Below are 27,540 nucleotides of genomic sequence, written 5' to 3'. Positions count from 1 at the left end.
AAGACAGGTGATATGGTGGCATACACAGGTAGAGGAAAGGTGATATGGTGGCAATACACAGGTAGAGGACAGGTGATAGGTGGCATACACAGGTAGAGGACAGGTGATAGGTGGCAATACACAGGTAGAGGACAGGTGATATGGTGGCAATACACAGGTAAAGGACAGGTGATATGGTGGCATACACAGGTAGAGGACAGGTGATAGGTGGCAATACACAGGTAGAGGACAGGTGATAGGTGACATACACAGGTAGAGGACAGGTGATAGGTGGCATACACAGATAGAGGACAGGTGATAGGTGGCATACACAGGTAGAGGACAGGTGATAGGTGGCATACACAGGTAGAGGACAGGTGATAGGTGGCATACACAGGTAGAGGACAGGTGATAGGCGGCATACACAGGTAGAGGACAGGTGATATGGTGGCAATACACAGAGGACAGGTGATATGGTGGCGTATCAGGCCCCCGGAATCATTTGGCCTGGCCCTCAGAGCTTTATTCTGCTAGACTCATCTGCCTATAATGTCCCCCTGCAGCCAGAATCTATGCGGCAGTGCTGCCTGGAGTGTCCCAGGTATGGTAACACCGCTGCCCTTATAGCTCCTCAGGAAGCTCCGGGCATTGTGGGCGATTGTGGGCCCGTCCCCCCATGTGACATCACACTGAGGGGGCGTGGCTTGCACCGTGCCCGCAAATAATAATGTATATATCAAAATGTCCCACAACAGAAAAAAAAGGGGACATGTTACAGAGGGTGACAGAGAATTAAAGGAGCCAGCAATATCACACATCAAATATCAGGTGTGAGAGAGAGTTTATCCTCCACCACGTAGAGGAAGCGAGCACACGGGTATATGTCAGACTCCATAGAGCAGCATTAATCCTGATTACAGCGCAGAATGTAGAGATAATGGGGTATCACAGCGTGTGCACCCATTCCAGGCAGCCAATCGCAGGGCTAGAAAGCACAATTCCAACATACCAGACAAAGTGCAACGAGAGGGCCCTATTGTACCGTATCAGCAGGATGAGGGGCCCAGGAATTATCACCCACCTGTCATTCCTATAAGTCACTATTAACATTGGAATAGGTCTATGGTTCTGGCAGATGGCTGGTTGTTCTTCTGGGGTATACACGTCCTGTGTGATGGGGAGAGGCCTATGTAATGTGTATACACGTCCTGTGTGATGGGGAGAGGCCTATGTAATGTGTATACACGTCCTGTGTGATGGGGAGAGGCCTATGTAATGTGTATACACGTCCTGTGTGATGATGATGGGGAGAGGCCTATGTAATGTGTATACACGTCCTGTGTGATGATGATGGGGAGAGACCTATGTAATGTGTATACACATCCTGTGATGATGATGGGGAGAGGCCTATGTAATGTGTATACACATCCTGTGTGATGATGATGGGGAGAGACCTATGTAATGTGTATACACGTCCTGTGTGATGATGATGGGGAGAGGCCTATGTAATGTGTATACACGTCCTGTGTGATGATGATGGGGAGAGGCCTATGTAATGTGTATACACGTCCTGTGTGATGATGATGGGGAGAGACCTATGTAATGTGTATACACGTCCTGTGTGATGATGATGGGGAGAGACCTATGTAATGTGTATACACGTCCTGTGTGATGATGATGGGGAGAGACCTATGTAATGTGTATACACGTCCTGTGTGATGATGGGGAGAGACCTATGTAATGTGTATACACGTCCTGTGTGATGATGGGGAGAGAACTATGTAATGTGTATACACGTCCTGTGTGATGATGATGGGGAGAGACCTATGTAATGTGTATACACGTCCTGTGTGATGATGATGGGGAGAGATCTATGTAATGTGTATACACGTCCTGTGTGATGATGATGGGGAGAGACCTATGTAATGTGTATACACGTCCTATGTGATGATGGGGAGAGACCTATGTAATGTGTATACACGTCCTGTGTGATGATGATGGGGAGAGGCCTATGTAATGTGTATACACGTCCTGTGTGATGATGATGGGGAGAGGCCTATGTAATGTGTATACACGTCCTGTGTGATGGGGAGAGGCCTATGTAATGTGTATACACGTCCTGTGTGATGATGATGATGGGGAGAGACCTATGTAATGTGTATACACGTCCTGTGTGATGATGATGGGGAGAGACCTATGTAATGTGTATACACGTCCTATGTGATGATGGGGAGAGACCTATGTAATGTGTATACACGTCCTGTGTGATGATGATGGGGAGAGACCTATGTAATGTGTATACACGTCCTGTGTGATGATGATGGGGAGAGGCCTATGTAATGTGTATACACGTCCTGTGTGATGATGGGGAGAGGCCTATGTAATGTGTATACACGTCCTGTGTGATGATGGGGAGAGGCCTATGTAATGTGTATACACGTCCTGTGTGATGATGATGGGAGAGACCTATGTAATGTGTATACACGTCCTGTGTGATGATGATGGGGAGAGACCTATGTAATGTGTATACACGTCCTGTGTGATGATGATGGGGAGAGACCTATGTAATGTGTATACACGTCCTGTGTGATGATGATGATGGGGAGAGACCTATGTAATATGTATACACGTCCTGTGTGATGATGATGATGGGGAGAGACATATGTAATGTGTATACACGTCCTGTGTGATGATGATAATGGGGAGAGGCCTATGTAATGTGTATACACGTCCTGTGTGATGATGATGGGGAGAGACCTGTGTAATGTGAATACACGTCCTGTGTGATGATGATGGGGAGAGGCCTATGTAATGTGTATACACGTCCTGTGTGATGATGGGGAGAGGCCTATGTAATGTGTATACACGTCCTGTGTGATGATGATGGGGAGAGACCTATGTAATGTGTATACACGTCCTGTGTGATGATGATAATGGGGAGAGGCCTATGTAATGTGTATACACGTCCTGTGTGATGATGATGGGGAGAGACCTATGTAATGTGTATACACGTCCTGTGTGATGATGATGGGGAGAGACCTATGTAATGTGTATACACGTCCTGTGTGATGATGATGGGGAGAGACCTATGTAATGTGTATACACGTCCTGTGTGATGATGATGGGGAGAGACCTATGTAATGTGTATACACGTCCTGTGTGATGATGATGGGGAGAGGCCTATGTAATGTGTATACACGTCCTGTGTGATGATGATGGGGAGAGGCCTATGTAATGTGTATACACGTCCTGTGTGATGATGATGGGGAGAGGCCTGTGTAATGTGTATACACGTCCTGTGTGATGATGATGGGGAGAGGCCTGTGTAATGTGTATACACATCCTGTGTGATGATGATGGGGAGAGGCCTATGTAATGTGTATACACGTCCTGTGTGATGATGATGGGGAGAGGCCTATGTAATGTGTATACACGTCCTGTGTGATGATGATGGGGAGAGACCTATGTAATGTGTATACACGTCCTGTGTGATGATGATGGGGAGAGGCCTATGTAATGTGTATACACATCCTGTGTGATGATGATGGGGAGAGGCCTATGTAATGTGTATACACGTCCTGTGTGATGATGATGGGGAGAGGCCTATGTAATGTGTATACACGTCCTGTGTGATGATGATGGGGAGAGACCTGTGTAATGTGTATACACGTCCTGTGTGATGATGATGGGGAGAGACCTATGTAATGTGTATAAACGTCCTGTGTGATGATGATGGGGAGAGGCCTATGTAATGTGTATACACATCCTGTGTGATGATGATGTGGAGAGGCCTATGTAATGTGTATACACATCCTGTGTGATGATGATGGGGAGAGGCCTATGTAATGTGTATACACATCCTGTGTGATGATGATGGGGAGAGGCCTATGTAATGTGTATACACGTCCTGTGTGATGATGATGTGGAGAGGCCTATGTAATACACGTCCTGTGTGATGATGATGATGGGGAGAGACCTATGTAATGTGTATACACATCCTGTGTGATGGTGATGATGGGGAGAGACCTATGTAATGTGTATACCCATCCTGTGTGATGGTGATGATGGGGAGAGACCTATGTAATGTGTATACACGTCCTGTGTGATGATGATGGGGAGAGGCCTATGTAATGTGTATACACGTCCTGTGTGATGATGATGGGGAGAGGCCTATGTAATGTGTATACACGTCCTGTGTGATGATGATGGGGAGAGACCTATGTAATGTGTATACACGTCCTGTGTGATGATGATGGGGAGAGGCCTATGTAATGTGTATACACGTCCTGTGTGATGGTGATGATGGGGAGAGACCTATGTAATGTGTATACACGTCCTGTGTGATGATGATGGGGAGAGACCTATGTAATGTGTATACATGTCCTGTGTGATGATGATGGGGAGAGGCCTATGTAATGTGTATACACATCCTGTGTGATGATGATGGGGAGAGACCTATGTAATGTGTATACACGTCCTGTGTGATGATGATGGGGAGAGACCTATGTAATGTGTATACACGTCCTGTGTGATGATGATGGGGAGAGATCTATGTAATGTGTATACCCGTCCTGTGTGATGATGATGATGGGGAGAGGCCTATGTAATGTGTATACACGTCCTGTGTGATGATGATGGGGAGAGACCTATGTAATGTGTATACACGTCCTGTGTGATGATGGGGAGAGACCTATGTAATGTGTATACACGTCCTGTGTGATGATGGTAATAGGGAGAGGCCTATGTAATGTGTATACACATCCTGTGTGATGATGGGGAGAGACCTATGTAATGTGTATACACGTCCTCTGTGATGATAATAATGGGGAGAGGCCTATGTAATGTGTATACACGTCCTGTGTGATGATGATGGGGAGAGACCTATGTAATGTGTATACACGTCCTGTGTGATGATGGGGAGAGACCTATGTAATGTGTATTCGCGTCCTGTGTGATGATGATGGGGAGAGACCTATGTAATGTGTATACACATCCTGTGATGATGATGGGGAGAGGCCTATGTAATGTGTATACACGTCCTGTGTGATGATGATGGGGAGAGACCTATGTAATGTGTATACACGTCCTGTGTGATGATGGTAATAGGGAGAGGCCTATGTAATGTGTATACACGTCCTGTGTGATGATGGGGAGAGACCTATGTAATGTGTATACACGTCCTGTGTGATGATGATAATGGGGAGAGGCCTATGTAATGTGTATACACGTCCTGTGTGATGATGATGGGGAGAGACCTATGTAATGTGTATACACGTCCTGTGTGATGATGGGGAGAGACCTATGTAATGTGTATACACGTCCTGTGTGATGATGATGGGGAGAGACCTATGTAATGTGTATACACGTCCTGTGTGATGATGGGGAGAGGCCTATGTAATGTGTATACACGTCCTGTGTGATGATGATGGGGAGAGGCCTATGTAATGTGTATACACGTCCTGTGTGATGATGATGGGGAGAGGCCTATGTAATGTGTATACACGTCCTGTGTGATGATGATGGGGAGAGGCCTATGTAATGTGTATACACGTCCTGTGTGATGATGATGGGGAGAGGCCTATGTAATGTGTATACACGTCCTGTGTGATGATGATGGGGAGAGACCTATGTAATGTGTATACACGTCCTGTGTGATGATGATGGGGAGAGACCTATGTAATGTGTATACACGTCCTGTGTGATGATAATGGGGAGAGGCCTATGTAATGTGTATACACGTCCTGTGTGATGATGATGGGGAGAGGCCTATGTAATGTGTATACACGTCCTGTGTGATGATGATGGGGAGAGACCTATGTAATGTGTATACACGTCCTGTGTGATGATGATGGGGAGAGACCTATGTAATGTGTATACACGTCCTGTGTGATGATGATGGGGAGAGGCCTATGTAATGTGTATACACGTCCTGTGTGATGATGATGGGGAGAGACCTATGTAATGTGTATACACGTCCTGTGTGATGATGATGGGGAGAGGCCTATGTAATGTGTATACACGTCCTGTGTGATGATGATGGGGAGAGGCCTGTGTAATGTGTATACACGTCCTGTGTGATGATGATGGGGAGAGGCCTATGTAATGTGTATACACATCCTGTGTGATGATGATGGGGAGAGGCCTAAGTAATGTGTATACACGTCCTGTGTGATGATGATGGGGAGAGGCCTATGTAATGTGTATACACGTCCTGTGTGATGATGATGGGGAGAGACCTGTGTAATGTGAATACACGTCCTGTGTGATGATGATGGGGAGAGACCTGTGTAATGTGAATACACGTCCTGTGTGATGATGATGGGGAGAGACCTGTGTAATGTGTATACACGTCCTGTGTGATGATGATGGGGAGAGACCTATGTAATGTGTATAAACGTCCTGTGTGATGATGATGGGGAGAGGCCTATGTAATGTGTATACACATCCTGTGTGATGATGATGTGGAGAGGCCTATGTAATACACGTCCTGTGTGATGATGATGATGGGGAGAGACCTATGTAATGTGTATACACATCCTGTGTGATGGTGATGATGGGGAGAGACCTATGTAATGTGTATACACGTCCTGTGTGATGGTGATGATGGGGAGAGACCTATGTAATGTGTATACACATCCTGTGTGATGGTGATGATGGGGAGAGACCTATGTAATGTGTATACACGTCCTGTGTGATGATGATGGGGAGAGGCCTATGTAATGTGTATACACGTCCTGTGTGATGGTGATGATGGGGAGAGACCTATGTAATGTGTATACACGTCCTGTGTGATGATGATGGGGAGAGACCCATGTAATGTGTATACATGTCCTGTGTGATGATGATGGGGAGAGGCCTATGTAATGTGTATACACATCCTGTGTGATGATGATGGGGAGAGACCTATGTAATGTGTATACACGTCCTGTGTGATGATGATGGGGAGAGACCTATGTAATGTGTATACACGTCCTGTGTGATGATGATGGGGAGAGATCTATGTAATGTGTATACCCGTCCTGTGTGATGATGATGATGGGGAGAGGCCTATGTAATGTGTATACACGTCCTGTGTGATGATGATGGGGAGAGACCTATGTAATGTGTATACACGTCCTGTGTGATGATGGGGAGAGACCTGTGTAATGTGTATACACGTCCTGTGTGATGATGGTAATAGGGAGAGGCCTATGTAATGTGTATACACGTCCTGTGTGATGATGGGGAGAGACCTATGTAATGTGTATACACGTCCTCTGTGATGATGATAATGGGGAGAGGCCTATGTAATGTGTATACACGTCCTGTGTGATGATGATGGGGAGAGACCTATGTAATGTGTATACACGTCCTGTGTGATGATGGGGAGAGACCTATGTAATGTGTATTCGCGTCCTGTGTGATGATGATGGGGAGAGACCTATGTAATGTGTATACACATCCTGTGATGATGATGGGGAGAGGCCTATGTAATGTGTATACACGTCCTGTGTGATGATGATGGGGAGAGACCTATGTAATGTGTATACACGTCCTGTGTGATGATGGTAATAGGGAGAGGCCTATGTAATGTGTATACACGTCCTGTGTGATGATGGGGAGAGACCTATGTAATGTGTATACACGTCCTGTGTGATGATGATAATGGGGAGAGGCCTATGTAATGTGTATACACGTCCTGTGTGATGATGATGGGGAGAGACCTATGTAATGTGTATACACGTCCTGTGTGATGATGGGGAGAGACCTATGTAATGTGTATACACGTCCTGTGTGATGATGATGGGGAGAGACCTATGTAATGTGTATACACGTCCTGTGTGATGATGGGGAGAGGCCTATGTAATGTGTATACACGTCCTGTGTGATGATGATGGGGAGAGGCCTATGTAATGTGTATACACGTCCTGTGTGATGATGATGGGGAGAGGCCTATGTAATGTGTATACACGTCCTGTGTGATGATGATGGGGAGAGGCCTATGTAATGTGTATACACGTCCTGTGTGATGATGATGGGGAGAGACCTATGTAATGTGTATACACGTCCTGTGTGATGATGATGGGGAGAGACCTATGTAATGTGTATACACGTCCTGTGTGATGATAATGGGGAGAGGCCTATGTAATGTGTATACACGTCCTGTGTGATGATGATGGGGAGAGGCCTATGTAATGTGTATACACGTCCTGTGTGATGATGATGGGGAGAGACCTATGTAATGTGTATACACGTCCTGTGTGATGATGATAGGGAGAGGCCTATGTAATGTGTATACACGTCCTATGTGATGATGATGGGGAGAGACCTATGTAATGTGTATACACGTCCTGTGTGATGATGATGGGGAGAGGCCTATGTAATGTGTATACACGTCCTGTGTGATGATGATGGGGAGAGACCTATGTAATGTGTATACACGTCCTGTGTGATGATGATGGGGAGAGGCCTATGTAATGTGTATACACGTCCTGTGTGATGATGATGGGGAGAGGCCTATGTAATGTGTATACACGTCCTGTGTGATGATGATGGGGAGAGACCTATGTAATGTGTATACACGTCCTGTGTGATGATGATGGGGAGAGGCCTATGTAATGTGTATACACGTCCTGTGTGATGATGATGGGGAGAGACCTATGTAATGTGTATACACGTCCTGTGTGATGATGATGGGGAGAGGCCTATGTAATGTGTATACACGTCCTGTGTGATGATGATGGGGAGAGGCCTATGTAATGTGTATACACGTCCTGTGTGATGATGATGGGGAGAGGCCTCTGTAATGTGTATACACGTCCTGTGTGATGGTGATGGGGAGAGACCTATGTAATGTGTATACACATCCTGTGTGATGATGGGGAGAGACCTATGTAATGTGTATACGCGTCCTGTGTGATGATGATGGGGAGAGGCCTATGTAATGTGTATACACGTCCTGTGTGATGATGATGGGGAGAGGCCTATGTAATGTGTATACACGTCCTGTGTGATGATGATGGGGAGAGACCTATGTAATGTGTATACACGTCCTGTGTGATGATGATGGGGAGAGACCTATGTAATGTGTATACACGTCCTGTGTGATGATGATGGGGAGAGGCCTATGTAATGTGTATACACGTCCTGTGTGATGATGATGGGGAGAGGCCTATGTAATGTGTATACACGTCCTGTGTGATGATGATGGGGAGAGGCCTATGTAATGTGTATACACGTCCTGTGTGATGATGATGGGGAGAGACCTATGTAATGTGTATACACGTCCTGTGTGATGATGATGGGGAGAGACCTATGTAATGTGTATTCACGTCCTGTGTGATGATGATGGGGAGAGACCTATGTAATGTGTATACACGTCCTGTGTGATGATGATGGGGAGAGGCCTATGTAATGTGTATACACGTCCTGTGTGATGATGATGGGGAGAGACCTATGTAATGTGTATACACGTCCTGTGTGATGGTGATGGGGAGAGACCTATGTAATGTGTATACACGTCCTGTGTGATGATGATGGGGAGAGGCCTATGTAATGTGTATACACGTCCTGTGTGATGATGATGGGGAGAGGCCTATGTAATGTGTATACACGTCCTGTGTGATGATGATGGGGAGAGGCCTATGTAATGTGTATACACGTCCTGTGTAATGATGGGGAGAGGCCTATGTAATGTGTATACACGTCCTGTGTGATGATGATGGGGAGAGGCCTATATAATGTGTATACACGTCCTGTGTGATGATGATGGGGAGAGACCTATGTAATGTGTATACACGTCCTGTGTGATGATGATGGGGAGAGACCTATGTAATGTGTATACACGTCCTGTGTGATGATGATGGGGAGAGGCCTATGTAATGTGTATACACGTCCTGTGTGATGATGATGGGGAGAGACCTATGTAATGTGTATACACATCCTGTGTGATGATGATGGGGAGAGGCCTATGTAATGTGTATACACGTCCTGTGTGATGATGATGGGGAGAGGCCTATGTAATGTGTATACACGTCCTGTGTGTGATGATGGGGAGAGACCTATGTAATGTGTATACACGTCCTGTGTGATGATGATGATGGGGAGAGACCTATGTAATGTGTATACACGTCCTGTGTGATGGGGAGAGGCCTATGTAATGTGTATACACGTCCTGTGTGATGATGATGGGGAGAGGCCTATGTAATGTGTATACACGTCCTGTGTGATGATGATGGGGAGAGACCTATGTAATGTGTATACACGTCCTGTGTGATGATGATGGGGAGAGACCTATGTAATGTGTATACACGTCCTGTGTGATGATGATGGGGAGAGGCCTATGTAATGTGTATACACGTCCTGTGTGATGATGATGGGGAGAGGCCTATGTAATGTGTATACACGTCCTGTGTGATGATGATGGGGAGAGGCCTATGTAATGTGTATACACGTCCTGTGTGATGATGATGGGGAGAGGCCTATGTAATGTGTATACACGTCCTGTGTGATGATGATGGGGAGAGGCCTATGTAATGTGTATACACGTCCTGTGTGATGATGATGGGGAGAGACCTATGTAATGTGTATACACGTCCTGTGTGATGATGATGGGGAGAGGCCTATGTAATGTGTATACACGTCCTGTGTGATGATGATGGGGAGAGACCTATGTAATGTGTATACACGTCCTGTGTGATGATGATGGGGAGAGATCTATGTAATGTGTATACACGTCCTGTGTGATGATGATGGGGAGAGACCTATGTAATGTGTATACACATCCTGTATGATGATGATGGGGAGAGACCTATGTAATGTGTATACACATCCTGTGTGATGATGATGGGGAGAGGCCTATGTAATGTGTATACACGTCCTGTGTGATGATGGGGAGAGACCTATGTAATGTGTATACACGTCCTGTGTGATGATGATGGGGAGAGGCCTATGTAATGTGTATACACGTCCTGTGTGATGATGATGGGGAGAGACCTATGTAATGTGTATACACGTCCTGTGTGATGATGATGGGGAGAGACCTATGTAATGTGTATACACGTCCTGTGTGATGATGATGGGGAGAGGCCTATGTAATGTGTATACACGTCCTGTGTGATGATGATGGGGAGAGGCCTATGTAATGTGTATACACGTCCTGTGTGATGATGATGGGGAGAGGCCTATGTAATGTGTATACACGTCCTGTGTGATGATGATGGGGAGAGGCCTATGTAATGTGTATACACGTCCTGTGTGATGATGATGGGGAGAGGCCTATGTAATGTGTATACACGTCCTGTGTGATGATGATGGGGAGAGACCTATGTAATGTGTATACACGTCCTGTGTGATGATGATGGGGAGAGGCCTATGTAATGTGTATACACGTCCTGTGTGATGATGATGGGGAGAGACCTATGTAATGTGTATACACGTCCTGTGTGATGATGATGGGGAGAGGCCTATGTAATGTGTATACACGTCCTGTGTGATGATGATGGGGAGAGGCCTTTGTAATGTGTATACACGTCCTGTGTGATGATGATGGGGAGAGGCCTCTGTAATGTGTATACACGTCCTGTGTGATGATGGGGAGAGACCTATGTAATGTGTATACGCGTCCTGTGTGATGATGATGGGGAGAGGCCTATGTAATGTGTATACACGTCCTGTGTGATGATGATGGGGAGAGGCCTTTGTAATGTGTATACACGTCCTGTGTGATGATGATGGGGAGAGGCCTATGTAATGTGTATACACGTCCTGTGTGATGGTGATGATGGGGAGAGACCTATGTAATGTGTATACACGTCCTGTGTGATGATGATGGGGAGAGGCCTATGTAATGTGTATACACGTCCTGTGTGATGATGATGGGGAGAGGCCTATGTAATGTGTATACACATCCTGTGTGATGATGATGGGGAGAGGCCTATGTAATGTGTATACACGTCCTGTGTGATGATGATGGGGAGAGGCCTATGTAATGTGTATACACGTCCTGTGTGATGATGATGGGGAGAGGCCTATGTAATGTGTATACACGTCCTGTGTGATGATGATGGGGAGAGGCCTATGTAATGTGTATACACGTCCTGTGTGATGATGATGGGGAGAGACCTATGTAATGTGTATACACATCCTGTGTGATGATGATGGGGAGAGGCCTATGTAATGTGTATACACGTCCTGTGTGATGATGGGGAGAGACCTATGTAATGTGTATACACGTCCTGTGTGATGATGATGGGGAGAGGCCTATGTAATGTGTATACACGTCCTGTGTGATGATGATGGGGAGAGACCTATGTAATGTGTATACACGTCCTGTGTGATGATGATGGGGAGAGGCCTATGTAATGTGTATACACGTCCTGTGTGATGATGATGGGGAGAGGCCTATGTAATGTGTAGGGGACTCTAGGCCAGGTGTTGATTCATTATTGGTTAGTAAATGGAATTGTTAGGCAGGGTGGATTCTGGCATTAATTCCACATCCGGACGATGACGTCTGTGTCCATGTCACCAGTTGCCATCAGCAGTGGCCATTAGGGGTCTTCACTTCTGATCCAGCCGAGAGCTTCACTCTGAGGACCTCATTCAGAGTCGGTCGTTGCGGCCGCACGGTCGTAGGGGAAAGGGGCCGGATATGCAAATGAAGCGATCACAAGTTGCAGTCCTAAGAAGAGATCGTTAGCTGAACGACCGAGGGTAAGAAGCAGTCGTAAGACTACATCACGCCCCCTTCTCGTTCACCACACACGTCATCTCCTGGGATATAAGGATTAATCGCGACCATCGGAACTGGTCGTAGAGCTTAAGGTTGACCATACCCTCTCTTAAGCACTACGATCAGGTCAGTGTTCAAACCTCCCATGTCACATTTGCCATGTCACTACTTTTTTAATTATGCACTCCCATTAAACGCCGTTCGCATAATTAGGCACGCCTGCGTTCGGATCTCCACTCCCCCGTTTTCAAGCACCTTCCCCTGTTACCACCCACAAACGGTTCAATCTGTCACTCAAACTAACGACCTGGCTGTGTTCAAGGAGAGAGAAATTTCTGATCGTAGCAGCTAGTTTGCGCACGCGCATTGCTAACTTTACGCATGCGCAGTTTAGCGAACATCGGTGGCGTACGACCGAGCGGCCGCAACGACCGACTCTGAATGAGGTCCTGACACTCTGAGCCATCTAGTCAGCTGTGGTTCTGTGTAGAATAGGGGATCCAGACACTGACCGCTGTGTATGGGGGGGAGTAGTGCCAGCACAATGTCTGACAACACCACCAGGGTATGAGGCCATAATACATTCTCATCTCTATAATATAGGTCCAATGTATAACGTGACGGGCACATAACGGTGTTACAGGGCTCACCTTGCCGTCTGCTCCGTGGGTCCATTCTCCGTTCTTTTTTCCACTACAGAGAATACAATTATTAATAACCATAAACACACAAAGCGATTACAGTATCTTATGTTACAGCAGTTGTGCAAGTAAGGTAGTGCGGGCGATATGGCGTAGCATTAGGAAATTAGTAGCCAGTACACTGTAGACCCCAACACACATGACTTCCCATGAGTAAGAGGGCGAGACAAACCCTGGAGAACTGGGCATGCCCCAGAGTACGGAAAAATAGGGGCGAGTCACGTGGACAAGCACCTGCTGTATGACCACACCCATTCTGTGTACCACTGCCCAGTAGGTGGTGAGTATAGAAGTACACTGAGCATGCTCCTGCCAGTACATGGGCTGTTCTCTATCTCATTATACTCATGAATATTCATATCTGCCCAGTCGGTGGTGACTCCATGTAATAAGGTGACTATAGAATTACACTGAGCATGCTTCTGCCAGTACATGGGCTGTTCCCTATCTCATTATACTCATGAATATTCATATCTGCCCAGTAGGTGGTGACTCCATGTAATAAGGTGACTATAGAAGTACACTGAGCATGCTCCAGCCTGTACATGGGCTGTTCCCTATCTCATTATACTCATGAATACTCATATCTGCCCAGTAGGTGGTGACTCCATGTAATAAGGAGACTATAGAAGTACACTGAGCATGCTCCTGCCAGTACATGGGCTGTTCCTTATCTCATTATACTCATGAATATTCATATCTGCCCAGTAGGTGGTGACTCCATGTAATAAGGTGACTATAGAAGTACACTGAGCATGCTCCTGCCAGTACATGGGCTGTTCCCTATCTCATTATACTCATGAATATTCATATCTGCCCAGTAGGTGGTGACTCTATGTAATAAGGAGACTATAGAAGTACACTGAGCATGCTCCTGCCAATACATGGGATGTTCTCTATCTCATTATACTCATGAATATTCATATCTGCCCAGTAGGTGGTGACTCCATGTAATAAGGTGACTATAGAAGTACACTGAGCATGCTCCTGCCAGTACATGGGATGTTCTCTATCTCATTATACTCATGAATATTCATATCTGCCCAGTCGGTGGTGACTCCATGTAATAAGGTGACTATAGAAGTACACTGAGCAAGCTCCTGCCAGTACATGGGCTGTTCACTATCTCATTATACTCATGAATATTCATATCTGCCCAGTAGGTGGTGACTCCATGTAATAAGGTGACTATAGAAGTACACTGAGCATGCTCCTGCCAGTACATGGGCTGTTCCCTATCTCATTATACTCATGAATATTCATATCTGCCCAGTAGGTGGTGACTCCATGTAATAAGGTGACTGTAGAAGTACACTGAGCATGCTCCTGCCAGTACATGGGATGTTCTCTATCTCATTATACTCATGAATATTCATATCTGCCCAGTAGGTGGTGACTCCATGTAATAAGGTGACTATAGAAGTACACTGAGCATGCTCCTGCCAGTACATGGGCTGTTCACTATCTCATTATACTCATGAATATTCATATCTGCCCAGTAGGTGGTGACTCCATGTAATAAGGTGACTATAGAAGTACACTGAGCATGCTCCTGCCAGTACATGGGCTGTTCTCTATCTCATTATACTCATGAATATTCATATCTGCCCAGTAGGTGGTGACTCCATGTAATAAGGTGACTATAGAAGTACACTGAGCATGCTCCTGCCAGTACATGGGCTGTTCTCTATCTCATTATACTCAGGAATATTCATATCTGCCCAGTAGGTGATGACTCCATGTAATAAGGTGACTATAGAAGTACACTGAGCATGCTCCTGCCAGTACATGGGCTGTTCCCTATCTCATTATACTCATGAATATTCATATCTAACCAGTAGGTGGTGACTCCATGTAATAAGGTGACTATAGAAGTACACTGAGCATGCTCCTGCCAGTACATGGGCTGTTCTCTATCTCATTATACTCATGAATATTCATATCTGCCCAGTAGGTGGTGACTCCATGTAATAAGGTGACTATAGAAGTGCACTGAGCATGCTCCTGCCAGTACATGGGCTGTTCCCTATCTCATTATACTCATGAATATTCATATCTGCCCAGTAGGTGGTGACTCCATGTAATAAGGTGACTATAGAAGTACACTGAGCATGCTCCTGCCAGTACATGGGCTGTTCTCTATCTCATTATACTCATGAATATTCATATTGGTGTGGGGGTAATGTGTTACTACAGAAGTGAGCGAGGGAAATGTGTTACTACAGAGGTGAGGGAGGGGAATGTGTTACTACAGGTGTGAGGGAGGGATTGTATTTCTACACAGGTGAGGGAGGGGAATGTTGAATGTGTTACAACACGAGCGAGGGAGGGTAATGTGTTATTACAGAGATGAGTGAGGATAACGTGTTACCTCGTACAGAGGTGAAGGAGTGGAATGTGTTAGTACACAGGTGAGGGAGGGTAATGTGTTACTATGTACAGAGGTGAGGGAGTGGAATGTGTTAGTACACAGGTGAGGGAGGGTAATGTATTAGTACACAGGTGAGGGAGTGGAATGTGTTAGTACAGAGATGACTGAGGATAGATACTATGTACTGAGGTGAGGGAGTGGAATGTGTTAGTACACAGGTGAGGGAGTGGAATGTGTTAGTACAGAGGTGAGTGAGGATTGTTACTATGTACAGAGGTGAGGGAGGGTAATGTGTTAGTACAGGGGTGAGTGAGGATAGGTACTATGTACTGAGGTGAGGGAGTGGAATGTGTTAGTACACAGGTGCGGGAGTGGAATGTGTTAGTACACAGGTGAGGGAGGGTAATGTATTACTATAGCAGTGGTGCATTACTATAGAGGTGAATTATTAATGTGTTACAGGAGTGGTGAGATGGAAATGGTAACACTTAGGGCCTCATTCATCACTGACAGTCAGTGATAAAACTCGTTGCATATGATAATTGGTGCTCCAGCCAATCAGCTCCCAACTGTAATTTTTGCAAACAGATGACAGCTGGGAGCTGATTGGCTGAAGCACCAATTATCATATGCAACGAGTGTTATCACTGGCTGTCAGTGATGAATGAGGCCCTAAATATCTAAGGTGTGCGCAGGTGACAGCGGGTACATCAGCGAGTGGTAATTTACGCATACTCGCTTACTTTATAAACCTCCGCCCCGGGAAAAGCCCGGGGAGGAGATTCTGGTGTCATCTTCAGCGGGCAGGGATGGACTGTATACGTCATTAGGCCACGCCCCACCAAAGGAAAAGGCCGCGATTCATGGGCAGGGCTAATTTACGTGATTCGCGTCATTTTAGCCCCGCCCCTACTCGCTGAACTGAAAATTCCATATAAAATCTCCCCATTCTACCCACGTCACTAGGAGTGTGCGGGATGTGGGAGAGGTACCTACTCTCCGGGGTTACCCGAAAATTCCGGAGCCTGGCGCAACTTTTGGGAGAGTCGGCAATATACGACTATTCATATACAATATTGTCAGGTCAGATATCAGTAACCTGCTGGTGACAGATCCACTTTATATACAATCAGGAGCTTTATCCAAACCCAGAAACTCCCATCACATTTACTACTAATACTGAGGATGAGGATGAGGAGGATGAGGATGAGGATGAAGGTATCTAACTACAAATCCCGGGAGAAGACGACAACAATCTTCCTTTCCCAAACCCAGTCCTCAGGGCACCCTAACAGTCCAGGTTTGAAAGATATCCATGTCTGAGCAGAGGTGACCTAATTAGTACCTCAGTCAGTTTGATTTAACCACCTGTGCTAACCCATGGATATCTGTAATACCTGGATTGTTGGGGTGCCCTTAGGACCGCGTTTGGGAACCTCTGCTACAGTCATTAGACACGAGACATGTACTACTGTATGCGCCATCCCCAGCCCAGTGCGCCCTCATAGACATCATCTCGCCCGCCGCTCTGCCGTAACGTCTCCTAATATACTGTAAGTCACTATACAGGGTACGCGCTGCGGACGTCCCCGGGAGAGTCACTATACAGGGGACGCGCTGTGGACGTCCCCGGGAGAGTCACTATACAGGGGACACGCTGCGGATGTCCCCGGGAGAGTCACTATACGCGCTGCGGAAGTCACTATACAGGGTACGCGCTGCGGATGTCCCCGGGAGAGTCACTATACAGGGTACGCGCTGCGGACATCCCCGGGAGAGTCACTATACAGGGTACGCGCTGCGGATGTCCCCGGGAGAGTCACTATACAGGGTACGCGCTGCGGACGTCCCCGGGAGAGTCACTATACAGGGGACGCGCTGCGGATGTCCCCGGGAGAGTTACTATACAGGGGACGCGCTGCGGATGTCCCCGGGAGAGTCACTATACGCGATGTGGATGTCCCTGGGAGAGTTACTATACAGGGTACGCGCTGCGGACGTCCCCGGGAGAGTCACTATACAGGGGACGCGCTGCGGATGTCCCCGGGAGAGTCACTATACAGGGGACGCGCTGCGGATGTCCCCGGGAGAGTTACTATACAGGGGACGCGCTGCGGATGTCCCCGGGAGAGTCACTATACGCGATGTGGATGTCCCCGGGAGAGTTACTATACAGGGTACGCGCTGCGGACGTCCCCGGGAGAGTCACTATACAGGGGACGCGCTGTGGATGTCCCCGGGAGAGTCACTATACAGGGGACGCGCTGCGGATGTCCCCGGGAGAGTCACTATACGCGATGTGGATGTCCCTGGGAGAGTTACTATACAGGGTACGCGATGTGGATGTCCCCGGGAGAGTTACTATACAGGGTACGCGCTGTGGATGTCCCTGGGAGAGTCACTACACAGGGTACACGCTGTGGATGTCCCCGGGAGAGTCACTACACAGGGTACATGCTGTGGATGTCCCCGGGAGAGTCACTATACAGGGTACACGCTGCTGATGTCCCCGGGAGAGTCACTATACAGGGTACACGCTGCGGATGTCCCCGGGAGAGTCACTATACAGGGTACATGCTGCGGATGTCCCCGGGAGAGTCACTATACGCGATGTGGATGTCCCCGGGAGAGTCACTGTACGCGATGTGGATGTCCCCGGGAGAGTCACTATACAGGGTACACGCTGCGGATGTCCGCGGGAGAGTCACTATACAGGGTACACGCTGCGGATGTCCCCGGGAGAGTCACTATACAGGGTACACGCTGCGGATGTCCCCGGGAGAGCGCTATACAGGGTACACGCTGTGGATGTCCCCGGGAGAGTCACTATACAGGGTACACGCTGAGGACGTCCCCGGGAGAGTCACTATACAGGGTACATGCTGCGGATGTCCCCGGGAGAGTCACTATACGCGATGTGGATGTCCCCGGGAGAGTCACTGTACGCGATGTGGATGTCCCCGGGAGAGTCACTATACAGGGTACACGCTGCGGATGTCCGCGGGAGAGTCACTATACAGGGTACACGCTGCGGATGTCCCCGGGAGAGTCACTATACAGGGTACACGCTGCGGATGTCCCCGGGAGAGTCACTATACAGGGGACGCGCTGCGGATGTCCCCGGGAGAGTCACTATACGCGATGTGGATGTCCCTGGGAGAGTTACTATACAGGGTACGCGATGTGGATGTCCCCGGGAGAGTTACTATACAGGGTACGCGCTGTGGATGTCCCTGGGAGAGTCACTACACAGGGTACACGCTGCGGATGTCCGCGGGAGAGTCACTATACAGGGTACACGCTGCGGATGTCCCCGGGAGAGTCACTATACAGGGTACACGCTGCGGATGTCCCCGGGAGAGTCACTATACAGGGGACGCGCTGCGGATGTCCCCGGGAGAGTCACTATACGCGATGTGGATGTCCCTGGGAGAGTTACTATACAGGGTACGCGATGTGGATGTCCCCGGGAGAGTTACTATACAGGGTACGCGCTGTGGATGTCCCCTGGAGAGTCACTACACAGGGTACATGCTGTGGATGTCCCCGGGAGAGTCACTATACAGGGTACACGCTGCTGATGTCCCCGGGAGAGTCACTATACAGGGTACATGCTGCGGATGTCCCCGGGAGAGTCACTATACGCGATGTGGATGTCCCCGGGAGAGTCACTGTACGCGATGTGGATGTCCCCGGGAGAGTCACTATACAGGGTACACGCTGCGGATGTCCGCGGGAGAGTCACTATACAGGGTACACGCTGCGGATGTCCCCGGGAGAGTCACTATACAGGGTACACGCTGTGGATGTCCCCGGGAGAGTCACTATACAGGGTACACGCTGCGGATGTCCCCGGGAGAGTCACTATACAGGGTACATGCTGCGGATGTCCCCGGGAGAGTCACTATACGCGATGTGGATGTCCCCGGGAGAGTCACTATACAGGGTACACGCTGCGGATGTCCGCGGGAGAGTCACTATACAGGGTACACGCTGCGGATGTCCCCGGGAGAGTCACTATACAGGGTACACGCTGCGGATGTCCCCGGGAGAGCGCTATACAGGGTACACGCTGTGGATGTCCCCGGGAGAGTCACTATACAGGGTACACGCTGAGGACGTCCCCGGGAGAGTCACTATACAGGGTACACGCTGCGGATGTCCCCGGGAGAGTCACTATACAGGGTACACGCTGCGGATGTCCCCGGGAGAGCGCTATACAGGGTACACGCTGTGGATGTCCCCGGGAGAGTCACTATACAGGGTACACGCTGAGGACGTCCCCGGGAGAGTCACTATACAGGGTACACGCTGCGGATGTCCCCGGGAGAGCGCTATACAGGGTACACGCTGTGGATGTCCCCGGGAGAGTCACTATACAGGGTACACGCTGAGGACGTCCCCGGGAGAGTCACTATACAGGGTACACGCTGCGGATGTCCGCGGGAGAGTCACTATACAGGGTACGCGCTGCGGACGTCCCCGGGAGAGTCACTATACAGGGTACACGCTGTGGATGTCCCCGGGAGAGTCACTATACAGGGTACACGCTGCGGATGTCCCCGGGAGAGTCACTATACAGGGTACATGCTGCGGATGTCCCCGGGAGAGTCACTATACGCGATGTGGATGTCCCCGGGAGAGTCACTATACAGGGTACACGCTGCGGATGTCCGCGGGAGAGTCACTATACAGGGTACACGCTGCGGATGTCCCCGGGAGAGCGCTATACAGGGTACACGCTGTGGATGTCCCCGGGAGAGTCACTATACAGGGTACACGCTGAGGACGTCCCCGGGAGAGTCACTATACAGGGTACGCGCTGCGGATGTCCGCGGGAGAGTCACTATACAAGGTACACGCTGCGGATGTCCCCGGGAGAGTCACTATACAGGGTACACGCTGCGGATGTCCCCGGGAGAGCCCTATACAGGGTACATGCTGTGGATGTCCCCGGGAGAGTCACTATACAGGGTACACGCTGAGGATGTCCCCGGGAGATTCACTATACAGGGTACACGCTGCGGATGTCCCCGGGAGAGTCACTATACAGGGTACACGCTGCGGATGTCCCCGGGAGAGTCACTATACAGGGTACACGCTGCGGATGTCCCCGGGAGAGTTACTATACAGGGGACACGCTGCGGATGTCCCCGGGAGAGTCACTATACGCGATGTGGATGTCCCCGGGAGAGTCACTATACAGGATACGCGCTGTGGATGTCCCCGGGAGAGTTACTATACAGAGTACGCACTGCGGATGTCCCCGGGAGAGTCACTATACGCGATGTGGATGTCCCCGGGAGAGTCACTATACAGGGTACACGCTGCGGATGTCCCCGGGAGAGTCACTATACAGGGGACGCGCTGCGGACGTCCCCGGGAGAGTCACTATACAGGGTACACGCTGCGGATGTCCCCGGGAGAGTCCCTATACAGGGTACACACTGTGGATGTCCCTGGGAGAGTCCCTATACAGGGTACACGCTGTGGATGTCCCCGGGAGAGTCACTATACAGGGTACGCGCTGCGGACGTCCCCGGGAGAGTCACTATACAGGGTACGCGCTGCGGATGTCCCCGGGAGAGTTACTATACAGGGTACGCGCTGCGGATGTCCCCGGGAGAGTTACTATACAGGGTACGCGCTGTGGATGTCCCCGGGAGAGTTACTATACAGGGTACGCGCTGTGGATGTCCCCGGGAGAGTTACTATACAGGGGACGCGCTGCGGATGTCCCCGGGAGAGTCACTATACGCGATGTGGATGTCCCTGGGAGAGTTACTATACAGGGTACGCGCTGTGGATGTCCCCGGGAGAGTTACTATACAGGGTACGCGCTGCGGATGTCCCCAGGAGAGTCACTATACAGGGGACGCGCTGCGGATGTCCCCGGGAGAGTCACTATACGCGATGTGGATGTCCCCGGGAGAGTCACTATACAGGGTACACGCTGCGGATGTCCCCGGGAGAGTCACTATACAGGGTACGCGCTCCTTACCTGTCTCACTCACCGACTGCCGCTTCTGTAACAGACAGATGAGAACAGTGATTAGACGGAACGTGTAGTGATGAGACTCATACATCCATAATCACATACTGCAAATACCGATATACCGATCTGTGCGTGATATTAGCGCCCATCATCACATTGTAGTATGCAATAATAGCACAAGCAGGGACAGGGGCTCTGAAAGTACCGTACGCCCGTCCCTGTAATGTGCTCGGAGTGACCACATCAGCTGTCTCTTCATGTCTCTCTCGGGACATCTGTGGCATTATCTGCTGCCGTCTCTCCATAATACATCCGGGGGTATTTAATATTTGCGGGTATCACTTGAAAGCGGGCGCTTTCAGGGAATATGCCAAAAATATATAATGATAAATAGTCTACTATAAGAGATTATTAGCTGTCACTAGTGATATACTCTCTTATACAGCGATACTCTCAGACGTGCTGGGGGCTCGGGATACAGCAAATCACTATACAGCGATACTCTCAGACGTGCTCGGGGCTCGGGATACAGCGATACTCTCAGATGTGCTGGGGGCTCGGGATACAGAGATACTCTCAGACGTGCTGGGGGCTCGGGATACAGAGATACTCTCAGACGTGCTGGGGGCTCGGGATACAGAGATACTCTCAGACGTGCTGGGGGCTCGGGATACAGAGATACTCTCAGACGTGCTGGGGGCTTGGGATACAGAGATACTCTCAGACGTGCTGGGGGCTCGGGATACAGTGATACTCTCAGACGTGCTGGGGGCTCAGGATACAGAGATACTCTCAGACGTGCTGGGGGCTCGGGATACAGCAAATCACTATACAGCGATACTCTCAGACGTGCTGGGGGCTCGGGATACAGCGATACTCTCAGACGTGCTGGGGGCTCGGGATACAGCGATACTCTCAGACGTGCTGGGGGCTCGGGATACAGAGATACTCTCAGACGTGCTGGGGGCTCGGGATACAGAGATACTCTCAGACGTGCTGGGGGCTCGGGATACAGAGATACTCTCAGACGTGCTGGGGGCTCGGGATACAGAGATACTCTCAGACGTGCTGGGGGCTCGGGATACAGTGATACTCTCAGACGTGCTGGGGCTCAGGATACAGAGATACTCTCAGACGTGCTGGGGGCTCGGGATACAGCAAATCACTATACAGCGATACTCAGAGATGTGCTGGGGGCTCGGGATAAAGGAATTCATACAGTAAATCACTATACAGCGATACTCTCAGATGTGCTGGGGGCTCGGGATAAAGGATTTTATACAGCAAGTCACTATACAGCCATAATCAGACGTGCTATGGGGGCACAGGATAAAGGATTTTATACAGCAAATCAGCAATTTAATAGTTATTGCTTATTAAATAACAATTTACATTTGCATTAACAAGTGCACAGACAATTGTGTGGGTGTGACTCATATTCACCTACTCTCCCGGAACGATGCGGTAGACTCCTGATTTTTCAGGTAGTACCCCCAGGTTTGGATCTCACACATCCCATCCACTTCCTAGTGAACTGAGCAGGATGGGGAGATAATAATTAAAATCGCAATCCATAGGGAGAGGGCCTGGCTAAAATAATGCAAATCACTTTGTTTAGCCCGGCCTCCTCCCGGCGGACCTGCAATTCGCTGGGCAAATAGTGGTAGGAGCAGGGTCCCCAGCAGCACAGAGTAGTAATGTCATCCTCCTGTCACACTGATACAGGAAGTCACAGACTGAGAGTTATATAGTGGGAGGAGCAGGGTCCCCAGCAGCACAGAGTAGTGATGTCAGGCTCCTGTCACACTGATACAGGAAGCCACATACTGAGTTATATGGTGGAAGGAGCAGGGTCCCCAGCAGCACAGAGTAGTGATGTCAGGCTGCTGTCACACTGATACAGGAAGCCACAGACTGAGAGTTATATAGTGGAAGGAGCAGGGTCCCCAGCAGCACAGAGTAGTGATGTCAGGCTCCTGTCACACTGATACAGGAAGTCACAGGCTGAGAGTTATATAGTGGAAGGAGCAGGGTCCTCAGCAACACAGAGTAGTGATGTCAGGCTGCTGTCACACTGATACAGGAAGCCACAGACTGAGAGTTATATAGTGGGAGGAGCAGGGTCCCCAGCAGCACAGAGTAGTGATGTCAGGCTCCTGTCATACTGATACAGGAAGTCACATACTGAGAGTTATATAGTGGGAGGAGCAGGGTCCCCAGCAGCACATAGTAGTGATATCAGGCTCCTGTCACACTGATACAGGAAGCCACAGACAGAGAGTTATATAGTGGTAGGAGCAGCGTCCCCAGCAAAGACAGTATATGTAACTCAGTTTGTGCTTAGGAATCCAAATGTGTTTGGGAAATATTGGTAGTTCCTTTAAAATGTAAGATGTGTTTATTATGTACATCGTGTGAGACACCATGATTGGCTAAAAGGGACCCAGGGTGGATTTACCCCCTGTGGTATTGTGTGTAGGAATGGGATACAATGGGCATGTGTGCCCGGTGTATGTCTACATTGTGATCATCAAGAAACTGCTGTACCATAGAGTAGTGATGTCAGGCTCCTGTCATACTGATACAGGAAGTCACAGACTGAGAGTTATATAGTGGGAGGAGCAGGGTCCCCAGCAGCACAGAGTAGTGATATCAGGCTCCTGTCACACTGATACAGGAAGTCACAGACTGGGAGTTATATAGTGGGAGGAGCAGGGTCCCCAGCAGCACAGAGTAGTGATGTCAGGCTCCTGTCACACTGATACAGGAAGTCACAGACTGAGAGTTATATAGTGGGAGGAGCAGGGTCCCCAGCAGCACAGAGTAGTGATGTCATCCTCCTGTCACACTGATACAGGAAGCCACAGACTGAGAGTTATATAGTGGGAGGAGCAGGGTCCCCAGCAGCACAGAGTAGTGATGTCATCCTCCTGTCACACTGATACAGGAAGTCACAGACTGAGAGTTATATAGTGGGAGGAGCAGGGTCCCCAGCAGCACAGAGTAGTGATGTCATCCTCCTGTCACACTGATACAGGAAGTCACAGACAGAGTTATATAGTGGGAGGAGCAGGGTCCCCAGCAGCACAGAGTAGTGATGTCAGGCTGCTGTCACACTGATATAGGAAGTCACAGACTGAGAGTTATATAGTGGAAGGAGCAGGGTCCCCAGCGGCACAGAGTAATGATGTCAGGCTCCTGTCACACTGATACAGGAAGCCACAGACTGAGAGTTATATAGTGGAAGGAGCAGGGTCCCCAGCAGCACAGAGTAGTGATGTCAGGCTAATGTCATACTGATACAGGAAGTCACAGACTGAGAGTTATATAGTGGAAGGAGCAGGGTCCCCAGCAGCACAGAGTAGTGATGTCACACTGATACAGGAAGCCATCTTTAAAAGGGACAATGTAGGAGCAGAACGCCATATACTGTAGATTTACTGTATGGGCAATATTACATTATCATTTAAAGTGCTGCGCGCAGTTTTGAAATTGGGGAAACATGTTTGAATGTACAGGCTAGGCACTTATAGAAATGTAAAGGGTATTGACATTTGGAGAAAAACTGCTGGTTAGACATCCTCACCTAGGGATGGATATGGTAATTACCCTAGCCTGGCAGTGGGGGGTTGGTGGTGACTGAAGAAGCCTTTCCTTTGAAATGCGGGCTAGGGAGGCTCCTGTGTGTCTCTGGGTACAATACTAAGCAAGTTTGGGAAATACAATTTGTTTGTTGTAAGAAGCCCCTTTTGGATGGAGCTGCCTAAGGACTCAGAAGGTGTTAGGATTGTAAATAACCCAAAACTGTGTTTTGTCATAAACATGTGAAAGGACGAATGTAATAGAAATTTGCATTATATTTACCTTTCAAAGACAGTATATGTAACTCAGTTTGTGCTTAGGAATCCAAATGTGTTTGGGAAATATTGGTAGTTCCTTTAAAATGTAAGATGTGTTTATTATGTACATCGTGTGAGACACCATGATTGGCTAAAAGGGACCCAGGGTGGATTTACCCCCTGTGGTATTGTGTGTAGGAATGGGATACAATGGGCATGTGTGCCCGGTGTATGTCTACATTGTGATTATCAAGAAACTGCTGTACCATCCCTGTATGCTGTACCATCCCTGTATGCTGTACCATCCTCTTATGCTGTACCATCCATGTATGCTGTACCATCCATGTATGCTGTGCCATCCATGTATGCTGTACCCTCCTTGTATGATGTGCCCTCCCTGTATGCTGTGCCATCCTCGTATGCTGTGCCATCCTCGTATGCTGTGCCATCCTCGTATGCTGTGCCATCCTCGTATGCTGTACCCTCCTTGTATGCTGTACCCTCTTGTATACTGTACCCTCCATGTATGCTGTACTCTCCATGTATGCTGTACCCTCCTCGTATGCTGTACCCTCCTCGTATGCTGTGCCCTCCTCGTATGCTGTGCCCTCCATGTATGCTGTGCCATCCTTGTATGCTGTACCCCCTTGTATGCTGTACCATCCCTGTATGCTGTACCCTCCTTGTATGCTGTACCCTCCTTGTATGCTGTGCCATCCTTGTATGCTGTACCCCCTTGTATGCTGTACCATCCCTGTATGCTGTACCCTCCTCGTATGCTGTACCCTCCTCGTATGCTGTACCCTCCATGTATGCTGTACCCTCCTCGTATGCTGTGCCATCCTTGTATGCTGTACCATCCCTGTATGCTGTACCATCCCTGTATGCTGTACCATCCTCTTATGCTGTACCATCCATGTATGCTGTGCCATCCATGTATGCTGTACCCTCCTTGTATGCTGTGCCCTCCCTGTATGCTGTGCCCTCCCTGTATGCTGTGCCATCCTCGTATGCTGTGCCATCCCTGTATGCTGTGCCATCCCTGTATGCTGTGCCATCCTCGTATGCTGTGCCATCCTCGTATGCTGTGCCATCCTCGTATGCTGTACCCTCTTGTATACTGTACCCTCCATGTATGCTGTACTCTCCATGTATGCTGTACCCTCCTCGTATGCTGTACCCTCCTCGTATGCTGTGCCCTCCTCGTATGCTGTGCCCTTCATGTATGCTGTGCCATCCTTGTATGCTGTACCCCCTTGTATGCTGTACCATCCCTGTATGCTGTACCCTCCTTGTATGCTGTACCCTCCTTGTATGCTGTGCCATCCTCGTATGCTGTACCCTCCTCGTATGCTGTACCCTCCTCGTATGCTGTACCCTCCTCGTATGCTGTACCCTCCATGTATGCTGTACCCTCCTCGTATGCTGTGCCATCCTTGTATGCTGTGCCATCCTTGTATGCTGTACCCTCCTTGTATGCTGTACCCCCTTGAAGCTAAGCGGAAGGGTCTTTTTCAAGACTGTGAGCAATGAACATCTTTGCCTGACTACATCTGAATCCTGCGACAACAGAATTGCGCTAAACGCTATTCCGTTCTCCGGCTGTTCTGGATTGAGCCCAAATGTCTTCAAAGCTCTTTCCCTCTGCCAGCTACTGGGCTGGTCCATTGTGAGGGATCAGCCAACACCAACCAGCAGTAATCGATTCCAAACGCCAACGGTGGGAGTTTGGTGGTGGCAGCTACATACCCTCCCACTGCGCTGTGGGTGGAGTCAGTGACAGGTGGTCACTGACGGTAAGCAGGAATCCCTGATACCCCAAGACTCAGTGGGGATCAAACCCCAATCTGTGATCGGGAGTGGAGGCTGAGGCCGTCCGGTCACACACACTGATGCTGGGAAATGGTGATGCCTGTCGTAATTCTATATGAAGCAGAAGTTAC

General features: G+C 48.9%; 1 protein-coding gene across 1 annotated transcript in view; it reads right to left on the bottom strand.

Annotated features, from left to right (window-relative positions):
• LOC148501207 (uncharacterized) overlaps window positions 1–27,540 on the bottom strand; it is a 149,362-nt gene that overhangs the window by 89,374 nt on the left and 32,448 nt on the right. The window contains exons 5-6 of the mRNA XM_088450818.1: window positions 21,765–21,789; window positions 13,342–13,384 (exon numbers count right to left, since the gene is read on the bottom strand). Of these exons, the coding sequence (XP_088306944.1) occupies window positions 13,342–13,384; window positions 21,765–21,789 (68 nt within the window). The remainder of the gene's footprint in view (window positions 1–13,341; window positions 13,385–21,764; window positions 21,790–27,540) is intronic.

The sequence above is a fragment of the Taudactylus pleione genome, unplaced genomic scaffold, assembly GCF_031769625.1.
Source record: "Taudactylus pleione unplaced genomic scaffold, aTauple2 ptg000526l, whole genome shotgun sequence".
Lineage (NCBI taxonomy): Eukaryota > Metazoa > Chordata > Amphibia > Anura > Myobatrachidae > Taudactylus > Taudactylus pleione.
Note: the sequence above shows the minus strand (reverse complement) of the source record. Positions and strands in the feature narration are given on the sequence as shown.